The sequence below is a fragment of the Chroicocephalus ridibundus genome, chromosome 9 (assembly GCF_963924245.1).
Source record: "Chroicocephalus ridibundus chromosome 9, bChrRid1.1, whole genome shotgun sequence".
NCBI classification, from domain to species: domain Eukaryota; kingdom Metazoa; phylum Chordata; class Aves; order Charadriiformes; family Laridae; genus Chroicocephalus; species Chroicocephalus ridibundus.
The window spans coordinates 47,388,242-47,401,290 of NC_086292.1; the positions used below are offsets into that span (position 1 = coordinate 47,388,242).

Below are 13,049 nucleotides of genomic sequence, written 5' to 3' on the forward strand. Positions count from 1 at the left end.
AAAGATTTTAAGCTTTTTATTGACTCACTGTAAAACTTCTTTTTTTGGATGAGACAGAAAAAAAAACTTAACATTGTGAACACTGACTTGCATATTTTAAAGGAACTACAAACCAAAAAAACATCCAACATACTGGGTTTCGGTAAATAAAATTTAAACATTACATATTTACAAATCTACAACCATTCATTTAAAAAGTGCTGCTTGCAGACTAACAAAGTACCATTTTTAAATCCCAGTGAGATAATATCCAGAAATACCCCTCTCTATTATTCCTATTTGCATCTCCCATTTGTATAACAAGGATGTTACATGCAGTAATTTTCTCCTTCTTGGGGTGCAAAATCATTTCATTCGCCAATGAAAGTCGAATTCATCAGGCTGTAACTGTACCAACAGCAAACCTTTTCAAAACGGGAAACAGCAGTGTCAGAGAAACAGCACAATTTCTATTCATATTTCAATATTTCATCTCCAATAATTATTCCAGTGGAACCATAAGTAAAGCAAAATATATATTGCACTGCAAATGTAAAACCTTTGTTGAAGGTTTTTGACATAAGCATTATTTAGTACACAAAAGGAGAAAATTCAGTTCATACAAAATTTTAAATTGAAAATATGTCTCAAATATTTTATTTATCCATCTTTGCAGTATTGGAAAATATACTCAAATTGCTTTTCTAATAAAGGACAGTGAGATTTGAAAACTGTTTCAACACTGAATTGTATGAGGCTTAGAAATTATCCACCTCAGGAGCTACATTTTGAACATTATGACTTGAATGAGGAAAATATCCCACTTAAAGTATATCACTATTCCAACTATATTTTATTATATTATTTCTACAGTGGACTGACTTGCAACAGACTTTATAAAAGAATTCATTACGTATAATGATTTCACTTGATGAACTACTAACATGATATAGTAATTTAAAAGCACACCCAAATAAACATTAGCAATGCTTCGGGAGTGCCGCTCTGAGGATGCCAGACGAAAGGAAGATTGTTTGTCTGAAGGATGCATATACAATCCTTTTCATGGTACAGTATATACTTTTCTGATAATACTGGCAGGACTGTTGATATTTGAGTGAAGTGGCAAACTTGTTGGCTTTACAAGTCTGAAGACAGTTGGAAGTACTTACAACTAAGCTGGGACTAGAATGGAGAGAGCGGGCCACGTATTCCAAGTGTTGCATCTATTCCTGTGCCAGCACACACAGTCGCAGTTATGTCCTAGTAAGTGGGAGGTGGTTAGAGAGTGAGCTCAGTTGCTTCTGCCAGACTAAAATAGGAAGCGTGAAGCTTGCTTCATAGCTCAGTACCTCTAACACACCACGCAGCTCTGGAAAAAGCACTCGCCCTCCTTCATGGCTTGAAGGTCCTACAGAACAGTGGCTGCCCCGAGGGGTAAATGACATGGGAAACAGAACTGCAAAGAGCCAGGAACACTACCTTAAACACGGCACAAACATGTAGGAGTTTATATACACGGCAACTACCGTATGCAACTTTTACTTGGTAAATACAGTGCACCTACTGTACAGAGCAGAGCACACATGCACACTAACAGGTACTTACAGTGAATGTTAAAAAATAACCTGATGCTTTTCACAAGAGTTCAGAAGAATGAGGGGGTACGTATCCACCCTACGCTGATACTCTCCTTACCATGTACCTGGGTGAAAACAGTAGCTGTATTTCATGCGTGAGGAATACTTTACAAGCGTGGCAGTACAAAAGAGAATATCACAAATTGTTAAAATAAATTGTGAAAACTGTTGGTAAGTGTAGCATTGCTAGCTCCACCTCAGGGTGGGGGGATACTTTCAAAAAGGTCAGCTACATAATTAGCAGCAAATTAGAGAAGAGGTATTACCCAATGAAAGCTGCACCCAACAAGACTGCATCTTGCAATTATCATCAGCATATACCTGCAGCTCTACAGATTTTAAATCCTTTCTCCTTAGGGCAGCATCTCCTTCCTACTTTCCAGAGGTCTGGGAGGAGGTTATGTAGAGCTTTATAGCAGCATCACTTTTCATTTAAGCCTCCAAAGAGGCTCACCCTATTTAATTTAGTAAAGTAAATGTGAGCTTTAAAGTTTATCTCCTTTCTGCCCAACTAAATACTGCTGTATTACTACACTTGCAAACTAAAGAGATTTTAAAAAATACCTGCTGGTAAGCAGACCGAAATATAAAATCTAATGTAACAGCTGAATATTTAGAAGTATTATAACAGTAACAACTAAAAGAAATTAGAATTGGAAACTCCATTGAGATTACTTAAAATGAAGCTATTTGTTAAAGTGTGGTTTAATTTGTTTAGGGGGTTTTATACAATTCAGTGTCTGCTTTGCCACCTCCATACAAGACTTCTGATATTTTCTCTGTAGCCTACCTTCTGGTGAGGAGTTGCTATGTGACTGAGAGCACAGAACATTTTTTTTAAATCTCTAGAAGAAGAAAACATGAGTCAAAAGCCATGACTCCACCACAAGGACTGACATAGAGTTTTTCTTCACAGAAAAAAAAAAGAAAAAAGGTTGTTTAGCCTGTGAAATAGAGACCAGACATTCCAAGTACATTTAACTATGCACAATATGCCCCAATAAGTTACACTCCCTATATATTCCCTGTAGCAAGTTTGCTGTATCTACTTTAGTTAGAAGCTTTGGATTAGCATTATGTACGTGTCATATTTAGTGTGTTTCAAACACGACCACCGAGACTCTGAACACCGCATGTTTATGAGGAACTTCTTGCAGGCTGTCACTTGCTTGATATCACATCTGTAATGAGGTTACATTAACAAACGCCAACAGCTGAGACGGACTGATTCCACAGCAGAACCTGTAGGACTCTTCAATGTGCTTTCTCTTTACCAGGGAGCGGGGAGTGAAGAGGAGAAGAAGAGAAGGAGAATTCTACGGAAGTGTTTTACAGAGACATCAGCGTTCGTTAGTCGTGATGTACAGAAGTTTACCCATACCTTCCTTCTGATTGCTGCGGTAACATGTTTTCCATGTGTGCATGAGAGAAATCCTGAATCTAGAGCACTGCCTAGGTGAAGGTTAACGTTTTCTATTCTGCTTTAAAAACAAATCACTCTTCAAAAAGTAACTGGACAAGTTACTATAAATAGCAGTGTACTGCAAAAAAATAAGTACTGTATTGCTTATGCAGCAAGTCCATTTAAAATTCACTCCAGTAATTTAAAAAAATTAAAAAAATATCAACTTACTATAAACAATTTAAAATATGTATAATACAACTTTGTATGCTCTTCATAACATCATGAATATTCTATGTAAACAATAGATTTTGAAGAATTTACTTCGCTCACATTAGTTTCAGTGCATTGTTTCTGTCCACCTGGTTTTGTTTTGGCTTTTTTCTTTCTCTCTCTCTTTTTTTTTTTTTTTTTTTTTTTTTAAGAAGGGAGCTGTAATACATTGTCCCAAGTTAAAGAACTGATTTCATTTAGAATCTTCCTTTCTACACGTTGATTTGCAGAAAGGATAAGGGACAGGGAAATAATATTTGGCCCATTTTTCACTCTGTCCTTTTCCACAGCTGCAGATAGGCCTAATTTTTCCAAGGCCTTCTGCCACGGTACCTTCGTCCATACGTTTTTGAACGCTGAAGACTGAGATGTTCCTTGTGACTGAAGTGGTTACTTTACACAGGTACACATCACAGATTTCACCTCTTAATCTAGGCATTTTTAAAGATACGGTTCTCCAAAAATCTTTCTGCATTCCATCACTCCAGTGCTTGGTGGTCTATCACAATTATGAGTATTTTTCACTTGATTGGCGGTGAGACGATCATAGGCCAGTTTGTACTCTCTGTCAAAAGCATCTGCAGAAATAGAAAAACCAACTTCGATTTGCCATGCTCAAAACCACAACCCAAATATGACAGCTAGTATCCTTATCAGCATACTAGAAAATAACTGTAAAGTCCTTTTTGTTCAGCTCTTACCATAGAATGGCATGCATCTAATCTACAAATTATTTTTTTTTTGGAAGCTGAAAAATTAGTTTGCGTATATTCATCATCTATGCTTATTTGATTAATTGATAAAACCTACCTATATCAATGTTATCTCTTCCTAGGGCAACAAGCGAAAGAAACAGTATTTCTCTGTAAAGGCTCCTGAAATTGTAAAAAGAAATGTCAGTTTATGTACTGCAATAATATACCACAAAACAATCTAAATTAAAAACAGACTGAAGAAAAGTGGAATTCTGAACGTAATTCCTGATTGCCACCTCCAAAACATCACTTCTGACCTCTGGAGAATGCCCTGGACTCCCCCCATAGGGACATCACTCGCGGTAGGTCCTTAAGACGCCCACTGATGTGCAGAAGTTGCACCAAGTGCACACGCTTGAGGCACTCAATCAAATCCCACCAAATGTGACAAACAGGTAAGGAGCTTGCTCTTCTGCACTTCTACATTATCTTGAAAAAGTAGGCAGCCAAGCAAATAAACACCTTGTCAATGCTCCAGCTGTTGAGAAGATTGTTATATATCCCATTATAAATAAAAAAAAAAAATCATCAGTAAAATCCAGGCAAGAAATATAAATCCATAGGAAATAATTTTCACTGAGTCAACTGCTAATGGCAAAAACCCCTTCCTATATATGAGACTTAACCTCTCTTAGCTCCTTTTCTGTTCTCTACTGGAAACTTGTAAACAAACAAAAAAACCCACCCATGCACCCTAGGAACAAGTGTAAGGTTTTTTTTTTATTTTAAAAAAACCCCGCTAATATATAAATAACACTTAATAACAAAATATGCACACATATACATACTCCCTACTTGATTTCAGAGGTAAGAAAAGAGGTGGCTGTAAGAGGGAGAGGAAACCTGAAAAATTGTTTCTCCAGTTCTTTTCCTAAAAAAGTTTGCAAAAGTTATCACAAAAAAGAAGAATATTTACCAGACTGAATGATAAACTTGAGAACACTGCTGAAAAATAGTGCTTTTCTTTTTTTAAAGAACACACTATGAAAATATAATTCATATTACAATAGCCTTACTGTTGTCCAACTTTGCTCCAGTTAGGCACGTTTGTAATCTTACCGCTGTCTTTTAATATGTGGCCATTTGTTCAGTCTCTCCAATATTTGACTCATTGGTCCGTACACATCATTCATCTTAATGCTTTTCACCATACTTCTCAAGAGCTCCTGATTAAAAGAGTCATCATCTTTTTGCAATAAATGAACCATTGGGTACTTCTGGGCTGAAAAACATTAGAAATGCCGTAAGAATAAACATATTCTTTGTGTAGCAAGTAGAAAGTTCTTAAAAAAAGGTGGGAGGCTACACAAACTGAAAACATTGACATATATGTAGTGAAGGAAGAACAATAAACATGAACTCAAAATAATATCAATGTAAGAAACACAAAAAGCACGTAGGAGAAAACAACTGTAATGGGTCATGAGGTATTTTCAGGCATATGATCCAACACTGGCAACAAAATTCTTAGTAAGCAAATTCTAAAAATAAGAAAACAAACTAAGTGGATGAACTGTTAATGTAAGTTCAGTGTACCACTGAAACACATTCCCTCTTATTCCTCCCTTCCCAATGAAGAAAAAGCCACTGTTCAATGATTTGAAACAGATATGCTGGAAAACTAAACTTGTTCAAGCATTTTACTGCTAAGCATACAACCACCCTCCCTCCCAAAACAAGTCACACAAACTTAAAATAGCAACACCAAACTTAACACTCACTCTCAAACAAAAGAGTGCGATTTTGACCTGCAAGACAAAAAGCAGTATGATCAAAAATCATTTATGTATCTTGTGTGAACTATCCACAAAGACATCTTTTTTCAAAACACAGTTGCTCAAAATTAAAACTGTTCTTTAAAAACAAAACAAAACACAACACAATCACACACCAAAAAGCACAAGAAACAAAGCTTACTCTGAGCATTCCACAAAATATACAGAGGCTGCCTTGGATCCTGATGCAATTTCATATTGTCCCACAGCATCTGAATAAGAACATATTTACTGTCCTCTGACATACAATTTCGTGGAATCTGAACAGGAGAATGCATACAAAAATATTTTATCACAAAGCCATGACAGAGAACATTAAAAGTAAAATTAAAAACATATCTTTAAATCTATAGGCCTCATGGTAAAAAGCTTTAATATTAAAACTGCTGCAAAACCAGGGAAAGCTAAATCTGAACAGGATGTCAGTGACATAGCAAATGAGTATTTTGCTTATCTTCCTACAGTGCTAAATCATAACTTCCTCCTTCTACTGCTTAACAAGTCATCAAACTGCAATAAAACCAACTAGAACTTATCTTCTTTGTAACTGAGCATCACAAATTACAGCATGACTAGTAAGAGGTAAACGCTTATCCCACACAAGTACCGCTGAGCCCAAGTTCCGGAGTTATGCATATTTTCCTTCAGTTGACACATTCTTTACCAATTCAGGACTGGGCCCAGTGTATTATAAGACACATTTCTAGGAGTTACTGAATTATCTAATGATTTCCTATATGGAAAAGCAAGCATTCCTCACATATCAGTATTTCTTATCTGATTCCATACCTTGGAGTTTTTATTACAGTGCTCAGAAGAAAGGATTAATCCTGGTAAGTTGCTGGGCAAGTCCAAGCGTCTGAAATACCACACCAAATTCCAGAACACAATAGGATGATGATCTACAAAGTCGGCCACTGTTATTGCATGATCCCCTTCGTTTTCAAGTAAGCTCTCAAGCTCTTTCCACACCACCAGAGGACTGAGATAAGGAACTGTTATAGGATCAGGACTAGGTAAGCGCCATTCCAGGCCCAAGGAATCCTGGGGTAAAACATCAAAACCAACCATTAGTTGGAATGTAACTATTTTCAAAGTCTTATGAATGCTTTTGGTTCCCTATGAGACACAACAACACCTAAAAGCTACAACTAATATTAGTTTTCAATAATAAAACCTAGTATTCCTTGTCATTTGGGATGGTTAGTTCTGTTCTCCTAATTAATGCTGTTTCACATTTCTCTCATCTATCACTCACTTAAAACAATATTTAAGGTAGAAAAAATACACACTGTTGGTCCTTGCAAAGTAGCAGGTAGGCTACCAGTAGGAATGATATGGCTGATCTTCTGGTTTTCCTTCTCGTCTTCTTCCAATGGACCAAAAGTACTGATACTCCTTGCTACAGGGTGACTTGTACATTCTGACCCAGAGGTATTTTGTCTTCTTCCTGAGGGGATCTGGATACTTCTGGCACAAATATTGTCATGCTGCTTAGATTTGCTAGGGAGGGGAAGAAAAAAAAAAAAGTTAAGAATCTCAGCTTTTTGTTTTACTCTGATTGTGCAAACCTGTACACACGCAGACAGAAATAAACTGGAAATAATCTACCTGACACCTCAAATTCTAGTTGTCAGCCACCACACTCATTCATGCCACAGTGCAAGTTTTATTCCCCCTTGCACTGATAATGAACACAAACATCCCAAGAGTTCACAGAATTTGCAGAATTACAGATGCCTACGTGAATTTTTATATTAGGGATGAAACAGTAAACATCACGCTGAAAACGCATGACGTGGCCAACCCAGAGATAAGGGAGATGCAGCAAGGAGATCCTCTCTCAAATCAATTCCTCCCCTTCAGACAGTATCTTATGAAATTTATTTCTGTTGGTGAGGAATACATGCACATCCTCAGAGAACCCAAGCAATTTCTTTCTGTGCAGAAAATGCAGGTTTACCTATTTGAATTTAAATCCTCTTGAACGGACATTAGAGACGTAGTAAGGCCGACCGTAGCTGCGGTGTTACAGGACTTCCCGCTCTGATTTGAAAAAAGTGATGGAAACTGCATGTTTTCTGTAGAAGGGCTGGACTTCAGGAAATAACTGCAGGGAAAGCAAAAGCTTCATATTATCTAAACACAAACAAAAACTACTTCACAATTATGACCATTCAAAATTGAGGAAAATTTAAATAATGTTATTACCGTCCAGGTCGCCGAAGATCTCGGATTTCTATGCTTAAAAAAGGCAGAAATAAATTTCCACAGAATGGACATGTGGTATTGAGATTTGAATCGTCTGCTGTCCAACCTGCCATGATTTCTTCATCATGAACTAAACAGTCACAAGTTCGACATCGTGAACAGCTTGAGATGAGGACCTGCATACAGCAGATAACAGAACCCGGCTATTACATTCCCAAAACTATTCTTCTTCTACAAAGCAGTTAGAACTACAGCCAAAATCTTTGCCCTTAGATGAATATTGCTCACCACTTGCACAGAGTTCAGCCACATACCCAAAACCTGTCTAAGAGTAAAACGCAAAATAATTTTACAAGAGGCTACAACAAGAAATAGCTAGTTATCTATTCTGTATATTTAAATGCACAGTGCAATTTAAGACTTGGTATTTTCACTTTAAACAAATTTAGCTGTGCAAGGGATTCAGATGCCTGAAATCAATGGCATCCTGTTATCAAAATCTTGAGAATTGCAGTCTTAAGGGCCAAAAGATGTGACTGCAATAAGGACACTTCTAAAGCAGGATCTGAAAAGAAACCTACTCTGTCAGAGAAATATTTATCTGTCTTCAGTGGATTAGTTTTAAGCTTTGAACTTTAAACAGAGATTCAGATAGCATTTATATTTAAAGACATATGCTTTTAGTGTATCAATTAAAATCAATAAATCATCCTGTACCTCCATAGCGTAGTTCTGAAACACACTGGTACTACTTGTACTGCAAGAAGATATCAACTCTGATTTGTCAGGTAAAGGGAACTTGGAAAGAGAACCTATTAACAGAAGAAACCCAAAGCATTATTCAGAATATGCACTCTTAATAAACTGTTTTTCGGTCAACCAATACTGCAGTTATATCATGTGTGATCAGATACACTCAAGACAGAAAGGAACGTGAAGATGGAGTGTGAGGCTACCATCTGCCCAGCACCAACAACGGCAAAAATAAAATGTACCAACATAGAATTTCCATATGTTCAGTTTTCTTCTTTTACAACAGTTGGTAGCTTGGAAACAAATTTCACAGATTAAGTAATTCATACCCACACTTTCTGTCCAGATAAAAAGTAGGAAGGATAAGAGCTGCTGCTTGTGGCTGCAGGTATCTCTGACCCTTCTCTTCGCCACACTAAACCCTGAGGCTCCCCCTCAGCCTTAGGATGCCCCAATCTCCTACACTGCCCCTCTCCAGTTCCTCCACATCCCACAAACTGGGGAGCCAAATCTGGGCTTGCTCTTCTAGGTGCTAAGTGGAGGGATCTAAGTAGACAGATCTTCCTTTCATCCTGATTCAGCTTAACAACCTGTGCTCACAATGGCAATGGTACAGAAATCGATGTAACGGTCACTATCAATTATCCAACACAGGTTAGGAAAAAAAATAGTACAAAGTGTCTAGTAATCAGCTTCAACAGTGGCTTATAGAAAACGATAACAATTTTCAAAAAAGGATATTTACTACTTTTAGAAAACAGAACTAGACTAATAAAGTTACCATTTGAAAGTTTTTACAGATGTTTTCTGGAGCTGTACAGCTTAGACAAATAAGATGATGACATGAATACTGAAGGACCCAAAGGGTCTCTTATTTGCATAGCTGCAGCATCCAGAAACACATTCAGGGACAGGATGTTACAATGCAAGTTATTCCACAAGAACGAACACCCAAAACAAGGGTCTACAATAAAACTGTCTACAGGTACAGGCATATCTGTATGAGTTATAGTTTGCAGGTAGGAAAAGAAAAATTTAGTTGTTCCGCAAAAAAGACTAATGCCTAGGATGATCCCAAACTGAGAATTATAGAAGAACTACTTTTAGAACTAGAATATTTGTGTTCCGATTGATGAATGAAATGCAAAAGCTGCCTCTTACCACACTGGTCAAAATGTTTTGCTGAGCCATCGTGGGAAGCTGAGCTTTCTAGGCTTGTCCTGCTGAGGCCAATTCCCTTAATTTCTGATGCAGTATTCTCCTGAGGAGAAGCACTTTCAAAATCATTGCAGACATCTTCATCAGTTAGAGAAGTAGATTCTGAGTCCAGAGCTCCAAGAGATGAAACACTTGCTCGGTCTGAATTTTGATCCTGAGAGAAGAAAACAAATTCCACTGAGAAAAGAAAACGAAAAGTATTTCTCAAAATAAGAGGCAGCCACCTTTGTCTCAGTAAATTCAAGGCAGGACCCTCCCTCCTTGGAAAATCATTTGGCTCAGATCCGTATTCAGAACCGATGTGAAACAAGGCAAGCTTCTCTCAGGGTTAAACACCCACATGGGGATTCTTTTTAAAGATTCTTCTAATAACATATAAATGAAAACTTAAACATTTTAATCCTATAGCTTTTTCCCACCATTGCTATATATCATCAGCCATAAGAATACATTGGGATAGGTAAGGCATCATTAATGCTTTAGTTAATTAGTCTCATATTGGTTTTAAGTACATTAGGACAATACACCAACAACAAATTGTGTCTACTTTCATTCCCAAGGAGTGGGAATGAAATGAGTTTTGGGTGGAATTGGTAGCAACAAAGAACATTATAACCAAATGACCTTAGTTCAAAATTAGCTCTAAATCATTTTGGTAATCAATACAAGCAGACTTTCCTTTTTTCATAAAAGCAGTAAAGACTTAAAAACATTATTATTTAAGTATTTTTTCTTTAGGGGAGGCAGAGCAGTCTTCTCTACCCTGTCAACACACTACAGTATACTTAGGTCTTCCCATTAAATACACTCTGAACTCATGCTAGACCAAAATTTTGTTTGATTCAGGACAATAAAATTAGGGTCCTAGCAACTCAAACATGATTAAAGCAACTTAATGCACATAGTCTACCATGATGCATGTCATTCAAATGGGGGATTCATCACATAGGAGTCAGCGATTAAATCTTTATAAAGCTTTTTCCTTAATTTTTAGGAACTCGGGTTTTATGTGAGGGGGGAAAAAAAAGAATTATAAAAGTTTACCTTTGAGGATGCAGCATACATTGTAAATTTTGAGTACCATTTGCTAGCTTTCTCTGCAACCCCCTTTCCAGCAGAAAACATGCTGCTTTTTAGAACATCAAATTTAGGTGTTAGCAGAGTATCCAAGTTGAATGACGGTGAAGACACAAGTGTTAATGTGCTAGTTGCATCCTGTGGCTGTTCCTTTGCTGGACTGTGTGGGGAATAAGCTGGGGAGGACCAAAGCCTGTCTCTTGGCCTTTCTTCATTTTTTGCGTGATAACTCTTGGATTTGGTAAGACTCAATGGCCTTGGGGAGTTTGGAGGAAGGCTGGACCTCCTACAAGGTTGGATTACTGTTGGGCTCTTTTTATTAGCATTTCTGTCATCCCAGGGTTTTTGCAACTCAATGCTTGGGGCACGACTTGACAAAGGGCTGCTCATATTGTTCATGTACATGACTATTTCTTCAGCTAAATCTCGTCTTGCAGACGGAGTAGAGACACTTCTATCATCATCATCGTCCTCATCCTCTTTCTGCTGTTCTGTCTCGGCAACCAGCAGAGACAATGGATCAAATCCAGTTTCAACATCTGTCTTTTCAACTGGCTTTACTGGAAAGCTGCTCTTTCTTTGCAGCCTTCTAGATTTTTCACTGGAGGGTTTCACTGCTGTAGATGTTTCAGGTTCCGCATCCAAGTCTTCCAGATCAAAAATAACAGGAGACTCTGTTTTATCTGTAAAACTGCAATCAAAAGCTGCATCTTCATCACTAGATTCTTTCTCCAGGCTTTCTCTCTTAGATTCTAAAGAGGAATTTCTGATATTAAGAGTTTTTGGCCTCATGCTTTTCTGCAATGCGCTCGATAGGATTTTGGCATCAGCTCCTAGTTTTTCAACAATTTCTCCAGGGTTTGCTTCCTGATTTATTCTATTTATCATGAGTCCCACTAAGCCATCGCCACTCAGATTACGGTTCCTGCTTTCCCATGATATCTCCCTTACGGCAGGTTCTACTGCGCTTTTATGTCTCTTTCTTAAGGATTTACTTTTTATAACTTCCGCTTCACTGGCACCCTCAAAAGATGATGTAAACAGCAATCCTACAGAACTCTCTGAAAAACAGATGGAACAAGGTGCTTTATTTCTTGCTATGCAAGAAAACTACACAAAATTACGAAAGAATGCAAGTTTGTCTCATCTTTCAAACAGTTTACAACACGGAGATGGAATTCACTATATATTGTGCTATTGGTTGAAAAGTTGAGCTGACCATGGTCATTAACTTTTAGGAAGAGTCAGACAACAAAATATTTAAAAGGTAGTCAAGTCGCACAACTCAAAAGTACTTTGACAGACACCATCAGGAAAAGTCTCAGATGCATTTAGATTTCTTCTTTGGAGACATACTCCATTATTAAGAGGTTTGAAAGCTCAGGGCAGCAAAGGTATCTAGGGAATGGCAAGAAAGAGCAATCGTTTCTAACCCGATGAATTAGAAATAGAGCCAACAAAATGAGTTATTGTCAGTGAAATCTGCATTGTTTTGACAGAACATAAAGATGTAGACCTTAAAGTATGATATTACAGTATTTCAAGCACAACTGACAGTACTGTAATAACCAAAGAGTTATTTGACATTACCAAAGAGTTGTGAAAATGCCTGAAAGTTTATTTTAGTAGTACTGCATAGAAACCTGAAGGAATTTTAGTTACTGGAGGTCATAAGAAAAAAACAAGACCTGGGTTTTTGTAAGCAGATGTTAACCATAGCAAAAAAAAGCAAACAAGAAAAAACCCTGGAAACGCAGAATATTCAGGTGCATCTCCCTGACACAGCACATGCAGCCTTTAACTTAAACTCACTCCCACAGTTGTCCCCACAAATTTCATTGGCCACTGCCATTACACCAATAAAATACTAAAATACCGTATGTTTTGTGGACAACAGAACTCAGGCACACTACTTAGAGCTTTTATTAGAAATGGAATATACACAGATAAAACTGCACAAGAATCA

The 13,049-nt window shown here is 37.4% G+C and overlaps 1 protein-coding gene across 4 annotated transcripts in view; it reads right to left on the reverse strand.

Moving 5' to 3' along the window:
* Position 1: 1 nt before the first annotated feature.
* The window catches only part of DENND4A (DENN domain containing 4A), a 55,281-nt gene continuing 42,233 nt past the window's right edge, over positions 2–13,049 (reverse strand). For 3 of the 4 annotated variants that reach the window (XM_063346376.1, XM_063346374.1, XM_063346375.1), the window contains 12 exons: positions 11,051–12,144; positions 9,950–10,160; positions 8,753–8,847; positions 8,036–8,211; positions 7,788–7,934; positions 7,117–7,327; positions 6,614–6,868; positions 5,967–6,084; positions 5,771–5,797; positions 5,109–5,271; positions 4,105–4,169; positions 2–3,872 (listed from right to left, as the gene is read on the reverse strand). In XM_063346376.1, coding sequence (XP_063202446.1) covers positions 3,736–3,872; positions 4,105–4,169; positions 5,109–5,271; positions 5,771–5,797; positions 5,967–6,084; positions 6,614–6,868; positions 7,117–7,327; positions 7,788–7,934; positions 8,036–8,211; positions 8,753–8,847; positions 9,950–10,160; positions 11,051–12,144 — 2,699 coding nt within the window. In that variant the 3' untranslated portion in view covers positions 2–3,735. The remainder of the gene's footprint in view (positions 3,873–4,104; positions 4,170–5,108; positions 5,272–5,770; positions 5,798–5,966; positions 6,085–6,613; positions 6,869–7,116; positions 7,328–7,787; positions 7,935–8,035; positions 8,212–8,752; positions 8,848–9,949; positions 10,161–11,050; positions 12,145–13,049) is intronic. The other variant, XM_063346377.1, reaches the window with a different exon arrangement.